The 27,927-nt window shown below is 42.0% G+C and overlaps 1 protein-coding gene across 2 annotated transcripts; it reads left to right on the plus strand.

Annotated features, from left to right (window-relative positions):
• The first annotated feature begins 703 nt into the window (after window positions 1–703).
• Window positions 704–26,585, plus strand: SLC27A2 (solute carrier family 27 member 2). 2 transcript variants are annotated; one of them, XM_059714639.1, is made up of 10 exons: window positions 704–1,219; window positions 5,234–5,443; window positions 8,073–8,231; window positions 8,819–8,943; window positions 15,119–15,313; window positions 15,689–15,779; window positions 17,783–17,981; window positions 18,568–18,665; window positions 24,112–24,242; window positions 24,339–24,725. In XM_059714639.1, exons 1-10 carry the CDS (start codon window positions 736–738, stop codon window positions 24,393–24,395), a joined length of 1,749 nt encoding a protein of 582 aa, XP_059570622.1. In that variant the 5' UTR covers window positions 704–735; the 3' UTR covers window positions 24,396–24,725. The 2 variants fall into 2 exon arrangements, with proteins under 2 accessions (XP_059570622.1, XP_006259419.3); XM_006259357.4 differs by lacking the exon at window positions 24,339–24,725 and adding an exon at window positions 25,706–26,585 and having other exon boundaries at window positions 706–1,219.
• The last annotated feature ends 1,342 nt before the right edge of the window (window positions 26,586–27,927 follow it).

Here is a 27,927-nt window from a genome sequence, read left to right on the forward strand (position 1 = left end):
AGCAGAAAATCCTCCCGTTGAGACTCTCTGTCTTTGTGGGTCTCCCCGCCTTGCCTTTTGTGAGGCTTGTCACGAGTCAAACTGCCCTCAGGAGCAAAACACCAGGAATCTGCGTTCTCCAGGGACTGAGGTGAGGCCGACTGGCCTGTAGTTCCCTGGATCCTCCTTTTTCCCTTTCTCAAACATGGGCACTATGTTTGCCCACTACTATGTTGTCTAGAAATCCTTACTCCCGGGAGCATTTCCAATGGGACCACTACCCTGCCTAGTGACTGGTGGGATCTGAACTTCTAACGCATTCAACATTGAGCATGTTGGGCCATGGGGACCAGCGGCCGGGCCTCTGCCTCTAAATGTAAAAAACGTCATAGCTTTCATGAACTTCAGGGTTGGAGGGGACCTCTGAGACCATCAGCTCCAGCCCCTGCCAAGGGGCCGGCAGTGGGCTGGGCTCAGCCAGATAAGCATCCAAATGCTTCTTAAAGGTGTCCAGAGTAGGTGCTTGCAAAACAAAAATTAAAAAAAGCCTAATTTCGGTGCGCATGGGTCGCATTGCACGTGCCGGCGGGTGCGCTATTCCCCGCCATTCACGAGGCGGCCTGGTCGCGTTGGCGGGGGCGGGAAGGGGCTGCTGAGAGGGCGGCCCGCGGGAGCTGCCCGGCGGGAGCCGTGCTGAGCCCGCCCCGTCGGGGCCGCCGGGCGCAGTCCGCGGGCGGCAGCGGCAGTGGCGGCACCATGCTGGCCGGGGTGTGCACGGCGCTGGCGGGGCTGGTGCTGCTGCCGCTGCTCGTCAGCCTGGCCTGCCCGCACCTGCTGCAGGACCTGCGCTTCTTCCTGGTGCTGGCCGGCGTGTCGCGGCGGGCGCGGCGGGACGGGGCGCGCCGCCCGGCCCGCACCATCCTGGAGGTGTTCGCGCAGCGGGTGCGGGCGCGGAGGCTGGCGCGGAAGCCGCTGCTGCGGTGCGGGGAGCAGGCGCTGAGCTACGCGCAGGTGGAGCGGCGCAGCAGCCGGGCGGCGCGGGCGCTGCGCGAGTTCGCGGGGCTGCAGCAGGGCGACTGCCTGGCCCTCGTCCTGGGCAACGAGCCCGCCTACGTGTGGCTCTGGCTGGGCCTGGCCAAGCTGGGCTGCGCCATGGCCTGCCTCAACTGCAACATCCGTGGCAAGTCCTTGCTCCACTGCTTCCAGTGCAGCGGGGCCAAGGTGCTGCTGGCAGCCCCAGGTGAGCCCGGGGACGGGAGGGGCCAGGTGCAGGCTGGGCACGGGCACGGGCCGCCGCGAGCCTCGCCCTGGGATGCTTCTCACCCTGTGTCAGGCCCTGGGGAGGCGGCCCGGCTGGCATCACCCGGTGTCGCTTTGTGCCAATGCCAGCGCGGGAAAGCCGGGTGCAGCTTGCCCGGCTCGGATGCGGCTTCTCTTGGTGCCCGGTCGGCGTCGGAGGCTCCACCTGCACAGCAGTCCGTTGAAGGCAGCAAGGCTTGGGATGGGCAAAGGAGGGTCTGTCTAGAGGCAGCAGGTTGCTGGATCAGTGCTTTGTCAGAGCGCCCAGCCTGGATCCTTCTGATCGCAGCATGTGCAAGGTGCTAGGGATGTGTCAAGGATGCTCCGACTCAGGTGGCATGTAGCCTTCTCGAATCGTGGGTAGCACGTTTGCACTTTCAAAGAACATAGTAAGGGTGAACGCCAGAATGGAAAGAGCTGATGTGGCTGCCACAGGTGCTTTCTCTGTGAAGCAAAGAAGTCAACCCTCCTGCCTCGCCAACACAAAAATAAAATAACCATCTTCATCATAAAAAGAAATAAGAATGATTTACAGTAACATTTAGAGAACTGAATTCAAATCGCTTCAAATCGCATCAATGCAGTTGGGATGCAACTTGTCAGAGAAATTAAGACAGTTTTATTCCAAGTTGTTGATCCTGTAGATCTTTTTAAAAATTGGGTGAAGGACCTCCAGGGTGGATTTAATTTAAATCAAATCGATGTAAATCATGATTTAAATCACAGGTCAGGAAGCCTTGATGTAATCATTGTCTTCTACAAAAGGTGCATTCTTGTTGTTTGAGATAACCTTAATACACATTATTCACAACTCAGGGATAGAAGTAGGTTTCATTTTTAGAAGATACACCCTATACATTTTAAAGCAATGATTCATTTTGATTTTTTTAAATATCAAAATAAGCACATGTATTTTTTAATTTTAGCTATTTTAGTTATGTGAAATGTGTTTTTAACAAAAATTAAATGGATTATGTCAGCCAGGTCAGCTTGAGAAACTTAAAATACTGGGTTATGCAGCAAACTCAGTCATCACCATCCTCTTCCTTTCTATTCATAAACTGGAGAAGAAAGACAAGCTTTCCTGCTTTTTCAGTTCCCAAGCAATTTCTCAACTTAGAATGAAATAGTCCAAAAGAAGAAAATATTCTTTCTACACCTGCAGAAGAAGCTGCTGCTGATAAAGGCTGGATTATCACTTCAATAGTCTCTGATGGATCCAGGTGCTTAAGTGACTTCCACCAGTTCATTGGTGTGACTTTCTTTAAAACTTCATCAGCAAACATATATTTCTTAGCCCAGAAATTTATTGTAGTTGGTATTATGGAGGGATAATTGCTGGATGCCCATGTCATAGCCAACTCCTCTTCCTCAGCCGTTAAGGATTGACCCTAGTACCAATTATTGAGAATATTGGCAAGAAAATGAGCTGGAGATAGTACTTGATCCATTTATTTTTTAATGCCTATAATTTAACTCTGTCATTGCGTATTTTTCTTTTAAAGGTCTCACGCAGTTCCTTCCAAATTTCAACAGCATCAGCAATAAAACAGTGATTTCTCTGCACTTTGTTCAAGGCTATGGAAATAGGCTTCAGGATAGTCAGCATATGGTCTACAATTCTCTTTAGCCTAATGTTGAGAACTTTGGCTATGACAGTTCCATCTATTTTGTCATGATTTTGTTCACAAATTATCATCAGATTAGGCTAGTTCTCAATATATTGCTCAAAACAGTCCCTGGCTGAGTTCCATCACGTCTTGTGGGACAGTTAGTTTGGTTCCTCCTGCTTTCTTCAGAGCAGCTGCTGCAAAGTGGTTGTTACAGGAGTATTTTGCAATTTCAGCAACATTAGTCTTTATTTCTGGAGCACTGAAGGCTTTGGCTAAGAGGTGCATCAAATGAGTATTGCAGCCATATGTTAATAGCTTGGGGCTTTCTTCACTTTCTTCTAGATTTCTTCTTATCTTTGATACATTTGCAGCATTGTCTGACAAAGCTGCATACTAGACGTTTGAATTTTTTTTCAGTTTGTTATAGCTTTTACTGCTGCTACTTGTAAGTATTCTGCTCTGTGTGCATTTCGTGATGTATCAATTGTTTCTGTAAGGTAGACAGTCCCTCCTGTTGTCACACAAGCATATATTACTGAATCATTGTGGCCATTACTCCACCCATCAAGACTCAGGTGAACAATTTTTCCCCTCTGGGCTTTTTGCGCACGGTTCAGTTTCTTTCTTATACACTTTATCCAGCAATATTGTCTCAAATAGTATATAATTAGAAGTTACAATTCCTATTCTATGATGACATCTTTGAGTTTTACCATATCTTAAATTAAAACTATATATCTTTTTTTTTTTAATCTTAAAAATACGATTACGTTTTAAAAAATCTGATTTAAATAAGAAAAATCCAATTTTTTTTATCCACCCTGAGGACTCCCCAGTTCATTATCAAATATATCTTTCGCTGACTGGGGCAGGTCAACAATTATAGAAAACATCCCCTTTTGCATGGAGAACATGTAACTTATTCTGGGTCCAGTCTTGCAAATGTTTGTGTATGTATTTCGGTTATGCAAAGGGATTCCAGACATGTCTAAGATCAAAGATGCACATGAACATTTGCAGCATCCAGGACATTAGAGAACTGAGCAGTATGTCATTACCATTAGACACCAGTCAGGCTGTCAAGACTTTGTTCAAACATATATTTCAAATGTATCAAGAAAAAAATATATACTATCTTTCCCACTGTTGAACATGTAGAGAGGTGGGGGCATATTCTCATCAGGATTAATCAATGTGACTATAGAAGGCAACATTGCTTTTACCTTCCTGATTATGGTGCTGTCTTCATCCTCAGCACTGATAAGGGCAGCGTTCAAAATATCCATTGAAGTCAATGGAGCTGTACCAGTTCACACCAACTAAAAACGTGGCTACTGTTTCTCTACGTGCCACCAGTTTTGAGAGTATGTGCTTGGGGCCAGATTTCTCTGTTAGGCAAAACTTCCTTTGACTGCCAGGAGTTGGGAACATTTGCATGAGTAAGTCAAGCAGGATTTGGTTCTGGATGCTCACTTCATTCAGGCAAGCTGGACTGCAACAGTGGCTGTTTGAGTAGAGTTGTTGATGAGGGTCCCTATTAAAACATTTGAATATGTTTGTTCACAGGGCAGTTGTCATGTCCCAGTTTTAAAAAGCTTTTTGTGTGCTTTGGAGTGTACCTGTAAGATTTTTTAATAATGTTATGAAAATGTAGACTCTCCCTTTTGTTTTCATTCATGCAGCTGCCTGGTATTTAAATCATGGCTTTGAGTTTTATTTAGGAAAGCAGCCAATTTGCTGGTAACTATCCCATCCAAACTAGATCACACTGTTTGTCCAATACAGCAAAGGAGAAACACTAACCATCATACTGTACATCAAAATAAGCCATTAGTTATTTTCTGCTTTGCCCCCTTTTTATTGTAATGTTCACTTTTTCCCCCCCTTGCATTGAGACTTGCTAAGAATAGAATTCTTCTTTGGGTGGAGGGCATGGGGGGATTTAAGTAGTATAAAACCATGGGCAGGCACTCTTCATTTTGTATTAGGAGGTCAGTTCAGTACTTTTTGTGGCAATTTTGCATTGGCTGAAAAGAGGCTTTAAAACCCTCAGCACAGGAGCCCTACACAGTCGGCACAGAGGTGGTTAGACCACCTGTGTGTTCCCCACAAGTATCATGAACAGGAAGAAGTTTGTCTGGAGCACTTCTTTATCCCTGATTCCGGCTTTGTCCTTACTAGTAGTGAAGGTTGAGGCACAAACTGTTTCTCCTGAGTCCTTTCACCATGTTCTGAACTGACAGGTATGGGTCACCCTAAGTGCCATTAGCACAAAATCTAGCACAAGACAAACCTTGGTGAAACTAGCATGAATTAAGTTATTTATTCTTTTGTTCTTTAAGAACTGAAATCAGCTATTGAAGAAATATTACCAAGTCTAAAGGAACAAAATGTTAGAGTCTTCTACCTAAGCAGGACATCCGATACAGATGGGGTTGACAGCTTTCTCGATAAAATGGAAAGTGTTTCAGATGAGCCTACCCCACAGTCATGGAGATCCAACGTCACTTTTAAAAGTGCTGCCTTGTATATTTATACCTCTGGCACTACAGGTAATGTAAATATGACAAAAACTAGGGAAATGGATGAATTAAAATATCATATTAATTGAAGTTTATTTTTCCTTTGTAAACTTAAATTTGTAACCAGGAGCACTGTAATTTAAAAAAAAGATGATTTTGTCTGAAAATACTTTACCTACTAATGTTACAAGCAATACCTAAGTTTTTTGTACCTGAAAGAGATTAAAGAAAATAAAATATTTCTTCTTTAACTTTGTGCTTTTAAAAGTACTTTTACATACAGTTAAGGCTTCCTTGTTTAAGGCAAGATTCTAGCACACCAGCAGAGGAGAGAAAACCCTTTGGAGCACAGGCAAATATGACTATAAATCTCCTGGATTGTCCAAGAAATTCAAACAGATGCAGTGCCAGCACTACTGTAAATTTACACTTTTTAAAATAGCTGAGGTTTCAAAGTGATGATGCCTATTAACTATTGTGAGCACATTTGAAAGTAAACATTTTGCAATTGTATGTCAGTGTGTAGAGCTATTTGGCTTTGTGTTGTCGTTTTTTAGTAGACATGCTTGTTAGACAAATATTCCTTCCATTATATTATTTAATGTGGCATACATTTATAGTCTTTTGAATAGAGTTTTGTGTTTGAACTAAAATGGAACCAAGTTTGGGCCCTTAAAAAAACACTGAAGATTTGATCCTCGGTGGTACAGAGCATCAATAACTTCCACTTGTTTCAAGAGGAAGTCAAGTGTGCTCTGAATGTTGAATATGTTAGGAGCTCAGATCCCACCAGTCACTAGGCAGGGTAGTGGTCTCGTTGGAAATGCTCCTGGGGGTAAGGATTTCTAGACAAAATGGTAGTGGAGCATAAATTGTAGTGGGGAAACATAGTGTCCATATTTAAGAAAGGGAAAAAGGAGGATTCAGGGAACTACAAACCAGTCAGCCTCACCTCAGTCCCTGGAAAAATCATGGAGCAGATCCTCAAGGAATCCATTTCTAAGCATTTGGTGGAGAAGAAGATGATTAGAAACAGTCAGCGTGGATTCACCAAGGGCAAGTTATGCCTGACCAACCTGATTGCCTTCTATGATGAGGTGACTGGCTCTGTGGATGCAGGGAGACCAGTGGATGTGGTATACTTTGATTTTAGCAAGGCTTTTGCTAAAATCTCCCACAACATTTTCACAGGCAAGCTAAAGAAATATGGGCTGGATGAATGGACTGTAAGGTGGATAGAAAACTGGCTGGAGCATTGGGCTCAGAGGGTAATAATCAATGGTTTGATGTCTAGTTGGCAACAAGTATCAAGTGGAGTGCCCCAGGGGTTGATCCTGGGGCTGGTTTTGTTCAATGTCTTCATCAATGACCTGGAAGATGGCATAGAGTGCACCCCCAGCAAATTGGCAGATGACACCAAGCTGGGGGGAGTAGTAGGGTAGGGCTAGGATTCAGAGTGACCTAGACAAATTGGAGGATTGGGCCAAAAGGAATGTCATGAGGATCAACAAGGACAAATGCAAAAGTCCTGCACTTGGGACAGAACAATCCCATGCGCCAGTACAGGCTGGGGACTGTCTGGGCAGCAGCTCTGCAGAAAAGGACCTTGGGGTTACAGTGGACTGGGCTGAATATGAGCCAATAGTGTGACCTTGTTGCCAAGAAGGCTAATGCCATACTGGGCTGCATTGGTAGGTGTGTTGCCAGTGGGTCCAGGGAAGCGATTATTCCTCTCTATTCAGCACTGGTGAGGCCACATCTAGATTATTGTGTTCAGTTTTGGGCCCCCACTACAGAAAGAATGTGGACAAATTGGAGAGAGTCCAGCAGAGGGCAACAGACATGGTGAGGGGGCTGGGGGACATGACTTATGAGGAGAGGCTGAGGGAACTGGGCTTATTTAGTCTAGAGAAGAGAAGACGAGAGGGGATCTAATAGCAGCATTCAACTACCTGAAGGGGGGGTTCAAAAGAGGATGGAGCTGGACTCTTCTCAGTGGTAGCAGATGACAGAACAAGGAGCAGTGGGCTCAAGTTGCAGCAAGGGAAGTTTAGGTTAGATATTAGGAAGAATTTGCTCACTAGGAGGGTAGTAAAACACTGGAGTGGGTTACCCAGAAAGGTGGTGCAATCTCCTTCTTTGGAGGTTTTTAAGACCCGGCTAGATAAAGCTTTGGCTGGGACAATCTAGTTGGGGCTGGTCCTGCTTTGAGCAGGAGGTTGGACTAGATGACCTCCTGAAGTCCCTGCCAACCCTAATTTTTTTATGATTCTATGATAAATCCCAGACCCTGAGGAATGTTGTGCATCCCCATCCATCACACAAGGTTTGTGTTCAAACTTTGGTAGAGGGTAACTCTGTTCAATGGAGAGCACCCTGATGTCATGGAAAAACATGCTTGGAGGGGGAGACGCTGCTCTTGACCATATAGTTGTTAGGTGTGCACAAGCCTGTAGCACTACAAGTGAGTTAAATCACCCCAGCTTTAAACCCACTTCATCCAGCAGGCTAGAGTTGTAAAGTGCCTAACCCTAATGCAGCCCATGGTGACTTGGAGAGAGAGGAAATCCTTGCTTGTGACCCCACCTTGAGCACAATCTTATTTGTTACAATTAGTGACCATATGAAAAAGTGCATCTTTTCTCTGGTCTTTTCACAGGTCTTCCAAAGGCTGCCATGATTACCCATGAACGCATAATGATAGCTTGTGGTTTAGCCACTGCAAGTAAAATTACTTCTGAAGATATAATATATACTACCCTGCCACTGTATCACAGTGCTGCCCTCTTGCTTGGACTCCACGGATGTATCATGCAAGGTAGAATGCACTTGACAGTTTCAATGAGTTACTGTGCACATAGGATGGGAGAGCAAAAAGTATAGGCAGAGCTGGCACTGCAGCTTCAGTTCAGCCTCTCAGCTGATGCACCAGCTGGTGAGCTAAAATGGTGGTTGCAGTCCCTGAGTATCATTTGCATAGAAACTTGGGGCGCTGAATGGCCATAATCATGAAAGCCATGGACCCACTGCTGACTGCTACTCTTTGGCTTTCATGGTGCCAGTGGCACTGCTACTCCAGTCTCAGAACCAAGTGGCATGTATCTGCTTCCCTTGTGCAGCACAACCACAGGGCTAAAGAGATGCAGTGCCACACATTTAATTCAGTCTGAATAACCCCTGGCTTTTTGTTAGACAGTATTAGAATACAAAGCTAATTGCTTGACATGGATTGTATATGAACATACTTATGAGAACTGTTACCGTTTTTTTGGTTTTAAGATGAAGCTGTATAGTGTGTCACCCTGCAAGGTTCCTACTCTCTTGCCACTAAGGAAATGATACACATTTTCTTCACAGTAGAGTTATTGTGTCTTAAGTCTTTTACCTTTTCTTCTTTTTGTGTAGGTGCAACCTTAGTTTTGCGCTCCAAATTTTCAGCAACTCACTTCTGGGACGACTGCAGGAAATACAATGTAACCGTTATACAGTACATTGGAGAGGTGCTTCGGTATTTGTGCAATATGCCAAAGGTAACTTTCCATAGGAGAGTGATTTTTTTTTTGCCTCTTTGCAAATTTGATAATTACAAATGTGACCTGGATTACCTGTGTAATACTACTAAAAGACAGATTTTAGTGTATGATCTGTGATCTATAGAGAATGTATTCCATTGGTGCATATTGCTTGACTTTGTTTTTAATTTCTCTTTGTATTTTGCTGACTAGCTTTATTAAGTCAATGGGTTTGGAGTGACATTGCAGTCATGATGGTCCAAGGAATATGTGACAAGAAAAGGTTTTTTTCTTGGAGATAAATTTTAGTGGAATGACTGCATTGTTTAGAGAGAGATTAGACAATCTTTTTGGCAACAAATCAAAAAGTATTACAATTAATATCAACTAGATCTTTGTTCAGCTATTTTCCAAATAACATTGTCAGTACTTTTCTAAAAGTTTCTGATTTAAAAATAATAATCCCAATGACTATTTTGAATAGCATATTTTATATAATATTGGTATTTTATTTTTTTTAAGCCAGAAACTACATATATAGCTTTTTCTACCTGAAGAACAATGCAATTTCAATGGAACTTTAAAATTACAGTCAGTACAAGACCCTTGTTCTAAATAGTACACAGTCTAATTGTATGCTAATGTAATATTTTTTCAAAAAAAAGTATTAGGTCTTGAACTCAACATTTTTGTCAGTGGTTTTAGAATCATATAATCATAGAGAATAGGGGTAGAAGGGATCTAGTCAGGTCATCTAGTCTAACCCCCTGCCTGAGGCAGGGTCATCCCTATACAACCATCCTATACAAATCCATAATCTAACCTCTTAGTAAAACTACCATTAACTCTGACATAACACAAGACATAACACCCTAATCCGACACAGGTAAAGCAGGGGGACCATGGCAGCCAATGTGATACTTGTGTAAAAGGTTGTCAATATATGCTCAAGAGATCCCAGGCAGAGGGCCATGCCCTCTGCTACAGAGGAAGAGAAAGCCCCCACAGTCCATACCAAGTCTTGGTGGAGAATACTATTCTATGAAGTCAGGATTCTTCTTTCAAATTAACATGCAATTAAAATGAATGGGGGAAGCTTGCACCTGCTAAGATCTATCTGGCTGAAAACCAAATGTGAACAAAAGGTCCAATTGGGAAATCAAGCACCGTGTCGTTTTACATCTATACAACTAGAACTGGTTTTCAGTAGGCAAGAAACTCTAAACGCAGGATAGCTGGTCACATGAGCTTTACAGGTGGAAGTGTTAGAAAAAACTATCCAAATGAGCAGACTAAGGGAATGTGTCTGACTGTATAGCATCATCTTGGTTTACTGATACTTTGAGATCCTCATAATCCAACGTAATTGATCAATTTGATAAATATGTTAACTAACCAAGCCCATTAATATTTTATGTAGTGTTTTTTCAGAGCATACGCAGCTGACTAGCAATTAGAGCAGCGTTAGACAGTGCAAATATGATGTAAAACATATCCATCTCCTCCCCCTGCCCCCTCCTACCTCCATTCTTTGCCTATGTGGAACGTGGCCAGGATAAATAATCAGCCCAAACTTTCTTGCCAATTTTATTTTCTTGACATAGAATATCAAATATGAGGGCTGGCCTCTGATTTCAGTCATGGGTTTCAGCAAGGTTATTCTAAATTGGGCTTAGGGGTGCAAGCCAGATCAAAATCAGGCCCCTACCTTTTTATGGTGTTTCTGTATGACAGTTGGATCAAGCTGAGCAATGAATTAAAGGGACCGTGTAAGTGGGTGAAAATGAGACTTTGAATCAGACCACCAGTGAAGAGCATCATCCAAAGTCCCACATAGGATGATCAGAGAAAGGTGTGGTAGCGAGACCCAGTGGAGATAGGAACTGACCTAGAGAAACTGGACATTTCTGCTGGGCAGTTAATACACCAGCAGTGCAGTGAATACTAAGGTCTAAAAACTGAAGAGAGCAACTGTTCATCCAGAGTTGCAGCAATACTGCCAAGGCTGTGTAATATTAAAGGTAATTGTCCTCCCACAGGACATCCTGATTCTTCTAGCACTGATAAGTACCCATGCTAGTTAACAAGGGTAAATTTGCCTTACTCTGCGTGCTAATATATTCAACATTGGTTACTACCTGTAATTGTGAAATGGGGATTGTTTTGAAGATAGAGGCAAGTGAATGATACCATGTACTCATATTTCACTGAATTATGTCCTTTGACAATTGGGCCACTTTCAGTCGTGGAATGTACTGGAAGCACAAGCAGTACTAGACTGTGCTGCATTTAACCAGGACCGTAAGGCTTAAACAGCTGTTGGCAGCTTTGCCACTCAGTAAGAGGGCAGCTCAGACACTCAAGGTGAGGGGGCTTAGCAAGGCTTGAAATTCAGGTAAAACAGCTTAATCACTAAAGGTGACCTGCTCATTAAATTAGTGTTACATAGATGAGAAAATTGCAAGGTTGAAGCTGAAACCAAATGAAAGAACTGAAATGATGGGGTAGTGTAATTGAGGGGCATTGGGCAAGGAAAGCTGGCTTTCTCACAGGTATTATTCATTATTGGTGGCAGCTTATCTATAAAGATCAAATTTAATCTCAGATCTACACAGGTTATTTTTCATTGCTGAATACAGGAATGGTTGTTTACATCAGTATATGGGATTCAGCATCTTTAGAGAAAGCACTTGTATACAAGCAAAGTCTACAGGCTTAGTGTTTAATGCTGGGGACCCCTACATGCATTGGTTTGAATGGACATGTCTCCAGAAAGCTGCAGTTACCAGCTTATTGTGTATAAGACCTGGACCTTGTGGAAATTATTATTTGTACTAAAATGGTGGCAATAAGAGGGCTCCAGGGCCATTGCACTAGGCTTTGTAGAGGCATATCAGAGAGGCCATTTCTGCCTTGAAGAGCTTATGAGTCTAGGCAAGTTAACCTTAATGAACCTTCCTTTTCACTGCTTTCCTTGCTACACCAGCAGCCTTTCTGCAGACTTATCATTTATTTCTTTTATACAAGCCTGGAATAGAAGGTTTGTATTAGCCATAATTTTACTGCTGATTCACACTGTCTAACTAAGTCACATAATCATGTGCGTCACACCAGGGAGAGTGAACTTGGCCTGAGGGACTCAGCTGTGCTTCCATTGACTTCACAGGGTGAAAGCAGGGTCATCACCAAGATGCATGAATGAAGGTTGGAATCTCAGACCAATCAGATTAATCCACTAAAAACAGTCTGATCTTGCAGTTATCAGGCAGGCAAAACTCAAAATGCTGTGAAAGAAGGTGTCACGTCATTGCAAATAGCCAGATTCAACTCTGAGTCACATTGGCGTAAATTCAGAATAATTCCATCGACTTCAGCAGAATTACTCTGATCCAGTAGAGATACTACATCAGAGGTTTCTTATGGAATCTGGCTCTGGGTCAGAACCTCTGCTAGCTGAAGCTATCATAAGCCCATTGATTTCCCTGAACCATGATGATCTACACAAGTGAAGGATCTACCCCCAAAACATTATCATTTATTATTAGCACAACAGGTAGGGAAACAACTGGCCTCACAGTCAGTGTAACAACAAATTAACAGAATACGTACTGCAGAAATCAGCTGACACAAAAGGATTTCCTGCCTTCACTGTAGCGTGGCACGTGTTCTCTCCTTCTCTCGGCCATAGATCATGTGCACCCTAGATAACCCCTTTTACCCTACTCTGGTCAGTCTCCCTTAGCAGGCAGAAAAGAATGAATGAGAATAGAGACTTTACAGTTTCTCAGCAGACAGAGTAGATTGTTTCATAAATTAGTTGGTCTGCTCTTAATGAGAGATGTGCCATCCAAATGGAACTCAGCAATGATCAACAAAACTACTTAAACTAAACTTCTATTGCTAGACTAAGTCCTGTAGAACAGCAGTAATAATCTAGGAGCTACCTGACAGAAGTCCAGAATAGTACTGCATATCAAAATTGTTAAAAGCAAAATGAAGGCAAATTAACATGTAAATATATGCACATTTTAAACTTCTTACTATAGCAGTTTTTTTGTACACTCTGGTTGGGAATATCTGACAGGATTAATTGATCTGTCATTTTATGGGGTCAAATTTCTGTCTGGAATAATCCCGTGTTTCCAGTGGGCTTTCACCAGGGAGGAATTCAGCTCACTGTCTCTAATCAAGCAAGAAATAGCACAAGGAAAAGCATTAATTTATGTTTGTTTACAACCACAAAAATGACAACAAGTGCGTTAACCATTTCACGTGCAATAGGTGAGAAATCTTCAGCTAATGCAACATTTCTTGAACTTTTGAAAGCTGGAGGCTCAGGACTATAGAAATAATTATGGTCTCCAACCAATTTGCAGACCAACTGGGAAAACTTGCATTGCTGCTGCCGTCTCTTTTCTCAACCCTTCACTACTATTCGCTTACTAGCCCTTTGCCTCCCACACTCTAAACCAGGAGTGTCAAACTTATCCAGCTCTGGCATGGAGGTGGATTGTGCCCACAGACTTCTTCCCTTTTACCCCCCCCCCCCCCAATACCTGATCCCATGGCTTCTCCAGCCAATCTGGGACCCACGCTGGAGCAGGTGCCAAGGGTGGTGCACATCCCAGAGTGGGTACTGTGTGTCGTGCAGTCCAGCTGGGGCAGCTGCTGTATGCAGCATGGCTGCCAGTCCAGACTATACTGCACATGATGCCCTGTCCAGCTGCTCTGGGATTCATGACACACATGGCACAGGTCCCAGGCTGTCTGGAGCCCCCACCATATCAGGTATGCTGGGGGAGTGGGGAGAGAGGAGAGTGAGTCCACGAGCTGGATCCAACCTGCAAACTGGTCCCACATGATGGATGTGTGCCATGCCCTGTGTGGGTCTGATTAGATGTGGGGGCAGCACTTGAGGCCAGATGGTGGGCTCCAGGGGCCAGATCGAGCACACAAGCCATATGTTTGACACTCCTGCTCTAAACAATGCTAAAGACATTTCTCTTTCCAGTGCAACTGGCTATTTCTGTCTCTTACTAATGTCCCACTGAAATAAGGCACCTTGAGAATATGCAGACAGCCTAATTATCTACCAAGCAAAATATCACTTGCACAGATAGTGAAGATTATGGCTACTGCAGGTGGAAACATGAGGACAAAAGTGTGGGTTTATGATGACATTTGGGCCACTCAGCAGCAGAGAGGGCAGCTCACATCTAAATAAATTTTAAAAAAATCTTGTGTGCCTTAAAGCAATATTGGGCACATGAGTACAGGGAGCAAATTCTCCTAAAAATTCAGGGGATCTGCAGAAGCCACATCCTCAGAATTTGCCAAAATTCCCAGAAGTTTCATCACTCCCATTCATTGTTTGTTAAAGGACACTGGAGTTGTGTGTGTTCAGCTCTTTTCTCTGGTTGGCTGACAGTGGGCAGCCACATGATCTGACTGGCCCCCACAGGCAGTGTTTGTCATCTCTATGTTTACTTTTTAAAAAACACATTGATGATGCTGTTTAAAGAGTCACATGAGATGAACTACTAGGTGTCTTTTTCATCAACTTATTCCTCATTCAGCTTACTGGAGTTTTTGATCAAGTAAAGATGCCAGCCTAAGACTAACTTTTCATTTTGGAATGCTCTGTTGCAGTTTAGAGAATCTCAAAATCTGCCATCTTTCTCTCTACAATTTTTTGCTGAACTAAGGGTGAAATTCACTTTTATGTAGAGGGTCACTGCACTGCTTACACACAAAATAGGGCTAAAGAGGTGCTGAGGTGTCATTCTGGCCCTCTAAGTGGGCTGAATTTGAACCTCAGGGCTCTGTCCAGCCCTAATTGAATTTGGTTTAGCCACTGATTTCTGTCAGAGACAGATATTCAACCCAACATGCTCCAATACTCCTCTGCTTGCCACTGTTAGACAAAGTAAGTAGCAGGCCATCTGTCCATATCATAACCATCCACATCACCCCAAAAAACCTTGCGTCTTGCATGTTTCCTGGACCACCACCACTACAGCAACACTCCAACCCTACCACAACATAACTGTGTGTTTAGTCGTTGTGATGTTTTTGCACAATTTACTTCCAGGTGTACTCAGTTCTTGCAAACTAAAATTTTCTTGAAACTTGTTCATTTGTAGGAGTGTTTATTTAACAATTATAAACTCACTTTGGGTTTTCTTATTTCTAGAAAGACAATGACCATGATCACAGAGTGAGACTTGCCATAGGGAACGGGTTAAGGGGTGATGTTTGGAGGGAATTTGTCAAAAGATTTGGAAACATCCGTATTTTTGAGTTCTATGCTTCAACAGAGGGAAACGTTGCCTTTGTTAACTACACTGAAAAAGTGGGTGCAGTGGGGCGTGTCAACTGCTTCCATAAGGTAAGAAAAAACCCTTGGAGGCTAGCACACTGCTTTCAGGGATGACGTTCAGCCCATTGCCAAGGATTGCCTAGACCCCCTGTATAATGTAAAACCCAAAGGGCCATCAGAGACAGTACCAAGCTCAGTCTTAGACAAATAGTCTTCCCTTCCCCTATTTTAGCCGGTCTGCCAAACCCCTGTATATCAGAAGTACTGCTGCCATCTTTTTTTTTTTGGATTCCCATACAGCCCCCAGTACTTGGGCCCTGTTTATGTATCTGAAATGTGAATTTAGCACTTTTTCAATGCAAAATTAAATATACAGCATTATCGAAAATATAGTTAAGACATTCATATTCATGTGTTCATATGTATTTTGTAAATTTTCACTAGAAGGTTATACAGTATGAGCTGATTAGATATGACGTGGAGAAAGATGAACCAATCCGAGATGAAAATGGATACTGCATAAAATCTCCTGTAGGTATGAACTGATTCTTTTGAAACATCACACACACATTCGCTACTTTAAACTGTCAGGAACCTTTCTGTGCCATTCAGCTGGAAAGGTACTTGTGTTTGGGGGTTTTTTTAAACCACAAATTAGAAAATGTTATATTAAGGAAACAAGATTCAGTAGGCAGCTTGTAAGAAAAGTAAGGGATGATGCTGGGTTAATAATTCTATCTTTATATTATGTGTTTTAATAATTCTTTCACCCATCCTTTTGTTTGTGAAGTCTTTTGTAGTAAAGGGTACCTTAAAATGTTTGTTTGAACTCAGCCTTTTCAAAGATCTTGTCTATCAACTTAAGCTTTGTTCTTTTTTTTTTGTCTGATAAATTTGCATAACCTATTCCTGAAGAAGCATTTACAAAACAGGTGTAGAACAAAATTTGTGTCCCAGTAGATGAAACTTTTCATCATTAGCAACATAAAAATCACATGTATAAGTTAAGTAAGCTTTTTGATACTTTTATCTCACTATAAGGATTTTTCTATGGATGATGATTTTGGCTGGAGGGTGCAGTTCTGAATTTAAACAGAACATACCAGGTACTTGTTGATTGACTTGCTGCTGAATGGCCCAATTTATAGTATTTTTAAAATAGTGTATCTTGTCCCATCCTTTCAACTTTGCACCTGAAGGTGTTCCAAACTTTCATCGTGAGGCCAGAATATATTTTATTTACCTTCTTACAAGTCCGCTATAGTTGGCAGAATTATGCCGCTATGTTTGAGAGAAGGATTTGGCCTCTGGAGTAAACAACACCAGATTTGCAGTTGTGCGAGGGAAAAGCCTGAGAGGGTGGTCATGGCTGGGAGGTGGGGCAAAAATGCTAACTCCCTCTGTACGTATGGGGGCACATCACAAGCATATGTGATGTACCCCGATACTGGACACATTCCACTGAGGTCAGTGGGCAAATAGGCATTTATATAGTAACAGAGGATCTGCACCTGGAATCATCTGTCCACTCCCCTCATTAATAACTCTAGATCACGTACTGCTGCTGAGGAGAGGGCAGGGCATGTCTAGCAAATATTCTTAATTCTGTGTTTAAGCCTGGCACATCTGGGGTTTCAGTTGTGGGGACTATTTCTAGTATTTGGCCATGAATGATTATCAGATGCTTGATGGAATCTGTCATGTAGGAATGGAGCCCATGTAAGTTGTACCCAGAATCCTAAAATAGATGGCAGGCTGCATCTGAAATGTATTTTCTATGCAGTCTGAATAAAATTTACTCCAGCACATGGCACCTGTAGAAGCCCTGCTTGGCTACTCAACATGGGCAAATGGCAGGTGAAATTCAGATACAGGCACCAACCTGCACCATCCCTGCCTTCTGCTGACCCCTCTTGCTCACTGATAACACATAGCAGCTGCTTCTGGTTTAGAGGGTGAAGGAGCTGTTAACACACATGCACACTCACACACACCCCTGTGTGTATATGTTCTGCATTCAGAGTAAGCAGGTCAGAGCCTGGGTGCACTTACTCTCCATACGGAGGCAATTCTTTTTGCTGCCTTTGAGGTAGCTGAGAGAGGAGCAAGCTCAAACGATGCAGGACAGAATAGGAATAGCCATCTTATAGGGAAAAGCTGAGCATATGGCCTGCCTCAGAGCTCATGCAAGGACTAGTGCTGCAATTTGCTCAGGGAATCTGGGTGCCCAGTCTCCATTATTTTTAAAGAACTTTGGACATGCAAACTCTTAAGTGACTTTAAAGATTTTGTTTTACATTTTCAAAAATGTCAGGCTGATGTCTGTGCTCCTGTCCTTTTACGCATAGATTGCTAGCATTATAATTTGTTGTACTGATAATTTTAAGGAAAGTTGATTATATAAAAGAAAACCAAAATGGTTCTGCAGATGCTATAAATACCACTAGTTTCATATAAGATAACAAATGTTTTTAAGTGCCATCAGTTTACATGGTGCTTTGCAAACACAACAGATGTGTGTTTTTTTCTCCTTCCTAGGTGAACCAGGGCTCTTGATTTGCAAAATCTCACAGTTTGCTCCATTTACTGGCTACGCAGGAGCAAAGAGCCAGACAGAGAAGAAGCAGCTAAGAGATGTCTTCCGGAAAGGAGATTTATATTTCAACAGTGGTGACCTCTTAGTGATTGACCGAGACAACTTCATCTATTTCCATGACCGGGTTGGAGACACATTCCGGTTAGTTTGCTTAAGACTGAAGATCATGTAAATTCATTCTCAGTTCCTTGTAATCCCATGTACAGAGTCTCTCACATGAAAGCATTCTGCCCAATGTGGAAGTCACAAGGGGCTTATGTCACAAATTTCTATTTTTGTTTATTTTGCTCATGTAGCATATACTAGTGCACATGTTGCCTATAGCAAATTAAATTTAGGATGGTGAATAGACATGCCCACCCATGCTTTCTTTTAAGTTTCACATTAATTAAATTCACTTCTTAATTTTTTTAAGGGAAATTAAAGGGTCTTTTTTATCAAAGATGGGAATAAAGTTAAACTGTGCCTTTTTATTAGTTTAAAAACCCTTTTAAATGCTTGCAAGCTGGATGTATTCCAGTTCTGGTCAGACTTAAGTAATATGGAGTGTACCATGATGCTTTGCTTCATATTTTCCTCTCCTCTTAAATCCTTGTCTCAGTGGAAATGTATTCCTTAATCCCAGCATGATTGTGCAATGACAGAAACCATTATAACAAACACTGTTCATCAGATTTGAATAATTTATATAGAAATGATGAAATTTTCATATGTTTTTGTTTCCCAGATGGAAAGGAGAAAATGTAGCTACTACTGAAGTTGCAGATATTTTAGGATTGGTTGACTTTGTCCAAGAAGTTAATGTATATGGAGTGCCTGTACCAGGTATAAATGAAACACCTGACAGTCTGGGTAATACAAGATCTATTTACATAGTTAACATAATTTCATTACATCCATATGATCTGTAAAAACAAAAGCAATTTCCTTCAGCTTTTCTATTTTTCATATACTGTATTTGGTAAATCCAATCATTCATGTGTATATAATGTCCATTAGCGGAGAAGCCTTAGTAAAAGCTTTCTTTATAGTCTTACATTTAGCAGAGTCAGTTAACAGGAATACAGGAGAGGATTTGAGAATAAAAAACCACGCTAGAATATAAATAGCAATTATGTTTTATAACAACCTGATCTGCAATTACTGTAACATGAGACAAAGAAAACAGTGAAAGGAGATTTCTGGGAAAATGTATAAGACAGTAGTTTAGGAAACAGTTCTCTCCTCTCACCTGTCTATAATGAGGCAAATCACCATAAGAAGTTCGGACACAGGGCTCTTCAGAATTTCTGTTCAAGCCTCTTTAATGATTATCATGGCACTTCTTTACATACATTGGGGCTGTGCAAAGCTTCTGGTGCTGATTTGATTTGGAGGAGACAGCTCGATTCGGTGGCCAAATCTCCAAATCTGAATCAAATCAGGGGACCACTTAAAAGATCCAAATCAATTTGAAGTTCTCTGAATCGATTTGGAAAAGATTTGGAGAGCTTTGGTGATTTGGGCATTCCCCAGTGGCTGCAGCAGGGAGCTGGAGCAGACCCTGAGCTGGTAAGTAGGGGACGGGGGAGGGGACCATGGGGGGACCCCGCCAGGTCCCATCCCCCACCATGGCTGCCCCACCTCCCGATGCTTTAAGAAAAAAAAAGCCCCCTCTCACTGGGTGCTGCCAGGCAGATGGGCAATCCCCACTGCCCCATGTTGTGTGGGGGGCTCTGCCATTAGCACCCCATCCCCCCCATCCCTCCATTGTTTCCCCCTCCTGCCCCAGCTCTGGCCCTTTAAGAAAAAAAAATAAAAACAAAACCCCCCAGTATCACCAGCTCCTGCAGCAGCCTCGGGGCCTCTGGGGGCTTGTTGCAGAGCCCCCCCATGAAGTGCAGGGCAGTGGGGATTGCCCCCTGCCGGCCAGGAACTGGTGAGTATTTTTGTGTTTTTTTTCTTAAAGGGCCAGAGCTGGGGGGGGGGTGGGAGAGTGGGGGGGCTCATGGCAGAGCCCACAATGCAGCGGGGGGCAACAAGGACTACCCCCCTGCTGGGTAGCACCCAGTAAGATGGGGCTGGGGGTTTTTTCCGAAGTACCAGGAGCTGTGGCTGGGTGGGCGGGGGATGGGGCCTGTCCGATTTGGAGACTTGGCTGATTCGGCAGCAGCCGAATATCTAAATCAGATTCAGCCAAATTGATTCAGGTCAGTGATTTGAATCACCAAATCAAATCGCTGTTCCCCGAATCGGCTGAATCCGAATCCAAAGCAAATACAAGCCATTTCGCACAGGCCTAATATACACCCCAATAGGAAAATTGACACTGGACAGGTTCCCAGGTATGCCAGTGTATACCTAGGTGAACTCTGAGGTGGCATTAGTAGCTTTATACCACTTCCTGTCTTGCAGTCTGCCTGTCCATCTGGGCACGTTAGAGCCACTCCAAGGCTGCCCTGATTCATTCCAGTGGATAACAAATCCCAACAAATAATTCCAATGGTCAAGTTCATTGGCATGCAGTGCACTCTGGTTTGGCCCCTTCTCACTGTGGCACATCCCAGATGACCACCAAAATACTCCCACTATGCTAAAGAGAGTCCTGAGTGACCATTGTGGGGTTGGCTGTTCTGAGAACCTGGCTCTTTGTGCTTAATGCTATAGAGAGCACAGGTGATAATGCTGACCTTCTTCCAATGGCTTATAAACATCCAGTTTTCATAGAAAATGTGAACTTGTTCAATAGCATCATAGGCTAAGCAGTATCACTTACACATTCTCATGCAACTCCCAAAAGACCAATGTCTTGCAGCAAAGGGATTGGAGATGGACCACTGCATCAGTCACTCTTGCGCATGAAAACCACTGGGGATTTGGGGGGCCCTAAAGCAAACAAACAGCCAGTTTAGAAGCAGTTCTGTGCTAACACTCGCTATTGGAACATTCAGCACATAACACTCCCTGGGCACGGGAGAGCCGGAGAAGACAGTTTTTCCACTACTAACAAAATAAAGAATACTTTTAGCTTGGGCTCAGTTTTGCCTTTTGTGAAGCTCCACCCATTTCTGTAACATGAAAATTCACATTACACATTTTCTGATGCATCCAGTAGTTCCTCTAGCAAAATAAGGGCAGACCCAGATGAATATTCCTGAGGAGTCTATGGTTAAAAAAAAAAACAACTTAAAAAATGCAGATAGCTTGAGAAAGTGGTGGATGAAAAAAGGATAAAGACCCAGCTTTTTAAAAAAAAAATCCTTTGCCTTCCTTCATTACCTACTAAAACAAAACAAGGGTTTCTCACTTTAAATAGACTTTGTTTTCACCAGCCTTTCAAGCGGAGATAAACACACAATTGCCATGGGAGAGATTTCACAAGCAAGGTAACCATGTGAATGGTCCAGAGTTCCTTATCCGCTTCTCAGATTATGTTGTCGGAGACAAGGGAAGAATAGCCTAACTCCCACTGGACTTGTAAAACCAGGTAGAAGAGGTGATTATACCCAATTATCAAATGGCCTTGCAAGAAAACAATCATATTGTTCAGAACAGTTCTTTTCTGACTGTGCCATTGTACAGTTTGTTTTCTTTGTGCACAAACTTTTTTGTTTTATGTGGTGCAAATAATTATATTTCACTCTAGTAATGCACCTGGTGTTAACTGCATACAAAAACAGACAATCTCAGAGCAGATCTAACTAATCCAGCACTTCAAGGTACAAGACTGTAACGCCCTGAACCAGGCCTTCTGAATAGGTTGAGTAAACAAATTGGAATGCCAGGTGGTATTTTTGAGCTTACAGTATGAAACGGGAGAGAGAAATAATCTGATGATGGTGACTAAAGATAAACTATGTCGTAGTTGCTGTCAGACTCTTCTATCTTCCCTAGTTTTATAGTCACTTTTCCTTGTTACCTGGTGACTGCCCATGTGCGCAAACCTTTGTAATGCACTGACATGACCTCTGGCTGCAAAACCTTTTGTAAGGGATAGTAACTCTGTTTTCAGCTTTTTCATTTAATTTTATTTTAGGAAATAAAATACAGAGTCACTGCAGAAAACCACATAATATAAGTATGTGGGAGAGCATTAGTGGGAATGTAGTATAGTGAGATCTGGTCTTCCCAGGACATTTGTGTTCTTGGAAGACTGGCTTTTGTCATCTTTTGTCCACCCCTGGCCAACCCACCCAACCTTACCCCATCCCCAAAATGAACTGCTCAAAACCCCCCCACAGAGTGTTAACAAATGCAAATACCAGTGCTTCTGGATAGTGATGGAGGATGAGCCACTTGGATTTAATTCCTCTTTGTTGTTACACCATGTGGATGAGTTTAGAGAAAGAAGAATCCAGAGGGTTCGGAGGACTGCACCATAGTACAGTATCAACCAGTAGATGCCATGCTGGTTGGAGTATGTTTGTGCTGTAGTCTAGAGATCATCCAACTAGTTTAGACACCAGAAGTACAGGTTCTACATGGGATAATTTATGAGTTTTCCAGCAGAGTAAATTAGTTTGCATGGACTTCCCTGCTGCCCTAGCTGGACTGCTTCTGCCACTTGAGCTAGTTTGAGTATGGCTGCATTGTCTCTCTAACTTGGAAGATTTGTGGATTAATCTGCTATATCAGCAGCTTGTACAACTGTAAAATACTTTGCTACTTGCCATGTTTATGATGGCATGCTGCTTTAGGTTGGCTTATTTGAATTTTAACCCAGTGAATTGTTAACAAATTAGCAGCCATATATATCTTGGTGACTTTGACTTTGATTTAACTCCAGACAGTTACATTGGTGCAGCATTAGACCTCAGCCCTAAGTTCCTTTTTAAACAATACAGACCATATTTAGATCTTAAAGTGCTTAAAGGCATTGAGCCAGACTTTCAAAAGGTCAAAGAGTCTCACTTTCACTTAAGCAACATAATAGGAAACAAACTTAACAAAATTCTTTTTTCACCTAACAGTAACTGCTGTGTTATTTAAAAACACATTTTCCAAGAAGTTTGGTATTTGATGTGATGAACTTTTCTGAAAATTTGGCTCCTTCTTTTCATGGCTTAATGAAAACGGAGTTCTCTCTTGAAAAAAATCTGAATACCTACTAAAATCAGAACAGAGGAAAATATTCAGGTGTGGGAAGATACAGGCTGATATCAGCCAGAATGAAGTAGGTGTGCTCTGAATGGATTTAGTGTAAATCCCTGTTTGGAATAAGGCAACATCTGGGAAGTTACAGATGTGTCAGGACCTTTCCAAGTTATGGCCAGGATCAGTCAGGTACAGGTAGGTTTCCTGTGCTATTACACATTATTATTAATTCCATAATACCCTTTTTGAAAATTCAGTCGGAGTCACAAACGGCCTACGTGGAATTTGCTTAGCCTCAGGCCTGTTTTTTGCTCCAATGAAGGTATTTTCTTCCTTTCCTTCTCTCACCCAGTTGGATGAGTATTTACCAAGTATCAGGTTGCTTAAATGACTTTTGGACATCATGCTGGAGGATCCTAGAGGATTAGAGGCAAGAAGCCTCAGATAGGGTCAGATAAATGGATATGAAACTCCCTTTTTGGAAGAGAGAAGGATGTAGTTATTGTATCATTGTTACCAGCATCTCAAATCAGTACATGGATGTAACACTAGAGAATCTGTTATATTCCCACATTACCATCAACTTTTTTCCAACTAGAAGTATTTGTACCAAAAATACTGAAACTACACTCCAGCCTATTATTTATCTAGTTGCTCTTCCCAGCCACCCCAGCCATCTGCAGTAGAGTTCACATTTCCATAAATAAGAGAAGCAATTAGCTCCTATGCATTAAACCGACTTGAAGCTCTCTGTGTCATCTACGGTCCATGCCCATGTAAATCTTAGACTGATTTAATGCACTTTAATCCAAGTAGAAGTCAGGTGAGTGTGGCACCTCATAAATGAACTAATTCAGAGTGATCTTTCATAGACTATAGCCAAGTTCATCCAATGCTAAACTGTAGCTTATCTGAACAAGTTAGTCTATAAGGTGCCACTCTGCCCTGGCCTTTTGCCTAACTTCCGACCAACATGGTTAACTACATTTCTTTAACCTGAGTGTTAATGTGAGAAGTTGAATAGCAAAGGGGACCCTGCAAAGAGAAGATTTTACCAATTCCATGAATACCTAATTCCAATAATTAAAAAAAAAAACTTACTTTACATAATTCACTTGCTCAAAAACAAAACCACTGACATTTATACAGCAGAAATGTTGATGTCATCCCTAGTTATTGCCTCTAATTGTTCCTCTAGGTCATGAAGGCAGAATAGGAATGGCTTCAATTCGACTAATGGAGGGCTGTGAATTCAATGGGGAAAAGATGTACAAACATGTTCAAGACTACCTGCCAACTTATGCAAGACCTCGCTTTATCAGGATTCAGGTAAGGCAGCCTTTCTGCATCATTGCCTGCATTCTCTTTTCCCTTGTTTCCATGAGGACTTCAGATGCTTATAATTATACTGGCAATTTTCAAAAGGCTTCCTTCTTCTCATGCTTGCTGTACATCGTTATGGGAGGAGAACTGGACTCATGAAGTTTCCATTTTGCCTGGAGGAAGAAATGATATGAGCACATAAGAATATAGGATACTTGATATGTTTTAACATCCCTAATAAATCAAGGGAAATACATGGACCCTCTGTTTCATTAATTTAGCACAGTGAAGGGAGCTGTTTCCAATTAAGGCCACTATTCTGCAAATTTAGAATATGGATCCATCCACATGGAACCATTGACAGAATAGGGTCCTAAATTTTAATGTATTAATAAATAAAATCAAACAGTCTTTTTTTCCTTATTACTCATGGTGAAAAATATTTGTCTTATTGAAGAAACTATTATAAAGGTAACTTGATTTGACTCTAGTATTAGCTCTGTGTCTATTTCTTTTTTTTTTTTTTTCCTGAAGAAGATCATACATTTACTGGGATGGCTTAATAGAAGCGTATATACAGACATGTTAACATCCCAAACCACTTGATTCATCTTCAGGCTTTGGGGATACTACCCACACAAACTTTATTCACTCAACTGTGTACTAATTTGCCATCCAAGGTACAGCACTGTACAGCCTCTTGCAGAGAATCCCATGTCTCCTGAGAGTGATCCTGCTCTTTTTCACCAGACCCAGTTTGAACTCTGACTGAGGTATATAGCACCAGGACTGCTTAAGGAACTCCCCTTAGATCTAGCTTTCCTGTAGTCGAGGCTGTCCTAAGAGCCTGTCTTCCCATTTTCTCTTGTTCTTGGAAGCAATTTTGCCTACATTGGTCAAGCAGTTCCCCTTCTGTGACCTGAAAGAAGCTATATAGTCTGCTACACCATTTTTTTTAATAGCCAACATAAGCCCTTGGTCCAGCAAAAGATTTTGCTGGATGAGGCCTAAAGCAGCTGACACTTTAGCTTACATTGAAATGTTTGTGGGAATGACCAGTAGAGTCTCTGAGCCCCAGTTAAACAGGACAGTATAGGTGGCCTAACATGGCATTCTGTTGCTGTGACCCCAAGCGTATCCAGGCTCCGGAAATGACTCCACATGCTGAAACCTGCAGAAACAGTTCAGGGTGAATTCAGCTATGTAGACATTTTTTATTAACATGTCTTTGACTCCTATTCCTGATATAATGCGACAGAGCTGCGTGACATACCCGACTTCCAGATCTCAGAAGATATTAAACATATTTGCTATACTAAATATGAATTACATTTGTATTTCAGTATTGCCCTTGAAGAAAATACAAGACTCCTTTCTTCTTAATGGGTTGATTATTCCATCTTGAAAAACAGTCCCCAGAGTCACTATTGTCCCCTTATCAATATTTTTTTATTTTTGTTTTTATAAAGGACGTCATCGAGGTCACAGGAACTTTTAAGTACCGTAAAGTGCAGTTAGTGGAGCAGGGCTTCAACCCAGCAGTTGTCAAAGATGTCCTATATTTCCTAGATGACAAAGAAAAGATGTATGTGCTGATGACACCTGCCATTTATGACTCTATACAAAACCACAGTATAAGATTGTGAGCGTCTAAAATGAGTCTTTTGTAATATTCAGTTTTTTAAATATATCCTAACTTCAGAAACTCTAGAAATCCATTTTTATGTATTGATAAAGGTTACAGTAAGTTTGTATTTGAAATCATGCTTAAATCCAACTTTTACTGATTACAGAATGTGAAAATATTTGTCTTTATTCCTTTGCTCTGCAAACTGCCCATGTACAACTGTGATGCAGAACATTGCTGTCTGACAGAACAGCTCTGGCTCCTCCCTCCCTTGCCCCAAACATTGTCCACTCCTTTTGTCTTACTGTTCCCTTCCGCCCTTTCTCAAGCTGTCCACACACCCTCTTATCTTGTGCACTATCATTCCATTTCCTACTTCACTTCTTTCAGCTCACCTTCCACCATCAACCTGTTTTTTATGCCATCTGTTCCTATTCTTATGTCTAAACTTATTCTCCCATGCTATGATTGAGGAAAGCATTTAAGTACATGGTCAAGTTCTTTCCTGAATTAGCCCCCAAAATAGAATCAGAGGAAGGAGAATTCAGAATTAGCAACACATATAGTCTATCTCATTAGCCAAATCACATTTTTGTTGTGTTTCTGTGGTGATTCCTTATATTATATATATAATTTGTAATCTCTTTTGGAGCAGGGACCTATTGTCTTTTATTTCTTCTGGCTTCTGTGGTGCTATATAAATAATAAACTGTAATGCTGTATTAGTTGTTCAGGAATGTATGTTCAAATACCACCCAGTCCCAAATACCACACAGTCTTTGAAGCTCTACCCCAAGAGCACTGCATCTGTACCCTCCTTTTTGTGCCCTTTGCCAGTACACTGAGGTCTTCATAGATCATTACTCTGCCCAGAGATATCAGCACTCAGAACCATTCAGCTTTCTGAGCAGTTAATCTCTTATGCTACCCATCTGCACACAATTTCCACTGACTTCAGCCTGCCAGAGTTACTCAGTTCTTTCAAGAGATTTTCTGCCAACCAGCTGGGGCCCTGTTTTGAAAATAAGAAGGGAGGAAAGAAGGCAACACCTGGGCTGTGTGCATACACAACTAGTGCTACTTTAACTACACTTAAAGCAGTGTATTTAAAGTATTTAAAGCAGTTTAGTCCCCTCTCACCCACTTTCGAAACCTGGTGATACCCAGAGTGCATTTAAGTGTAGGTAAAGGAATAAGGTATCCCAATGTAAAGCACCTTTTACAAAAATAAAACTGCAGCCACACAAAGGGTTGTACTGGTGGAACTTCAGCGGTAAAAAAAAAAGTCATATCCATAAACAAAACCATATGAAAACCTATGTAGAGCAGGGTTAAGATGGCCTCAGCTGCAATCAGAATCCCAAAGAAATCTAGGTTAGAATCTTCCACTGGTTGTTCTCTATTCTAGCAGAGGAGCCCTCTCATTAAACATGTTTTTAATATACTAAATAATAATTATGCAAAAAAGTATCACTGTAGTCGTTTGCAACATTTTCCTTTTCTGGAATTATAGTGGGGATAAGGAGGGCTGTTAAGTCAAATTGCTCATAAGCAAGTGAGTTTTTGTGGCTGGTACAGATTCTCCTAAGGAATGAAAACAACCCACATAATACGAGAGGAAAATGGGGAAGTAACAGAGGCCAAATTTTGCACTTGTTTGTGCAAGCCATTTTGCCCCAGTGGGAGTTGTTTGATTGGATGACTGTTGCACAGATCTACTGTTTGGTCTGAGTTACATTTATTCCCCAGGTCGGGCTGGCCCAGGTTCTAGTTTCCCAGGAATGGGAAAAATCTGCCTTGACATTGTAATGGTCTCACCTGCCCAGATCATCTATTGAACTGTAACAGGAGTTAACACACGTGCTGATCTAATTTGTTTGAATCCTTCAATCTGGCAGAGCCTCTCACAAAGTGTGGCATGAGTGAACCCCTGTCCCTGGCAGGAGCTATTAGCACTCCCTGCACTCACAGGTGTGAATCAGTCCCCATAGATGTTAAGTTAAAATCAAACTACTAGAATTCAAATACCAGTCCAGATTCATTGCATTTTCTCATGCATTTCCA

Source organism: Alligator mississippiensis, chromosome 11 (assembly GCF_030867095.1).
Source record: "Alligator mississippiensis isolate rAllMis1 chromosome 11, rAllMis1, whole genome shotgun sequence".
NCBI lineage: Eukaryota > Metazoa > Chordata > Crocodylia > Alligatoridae > Alligator > Alligator mississippiensis.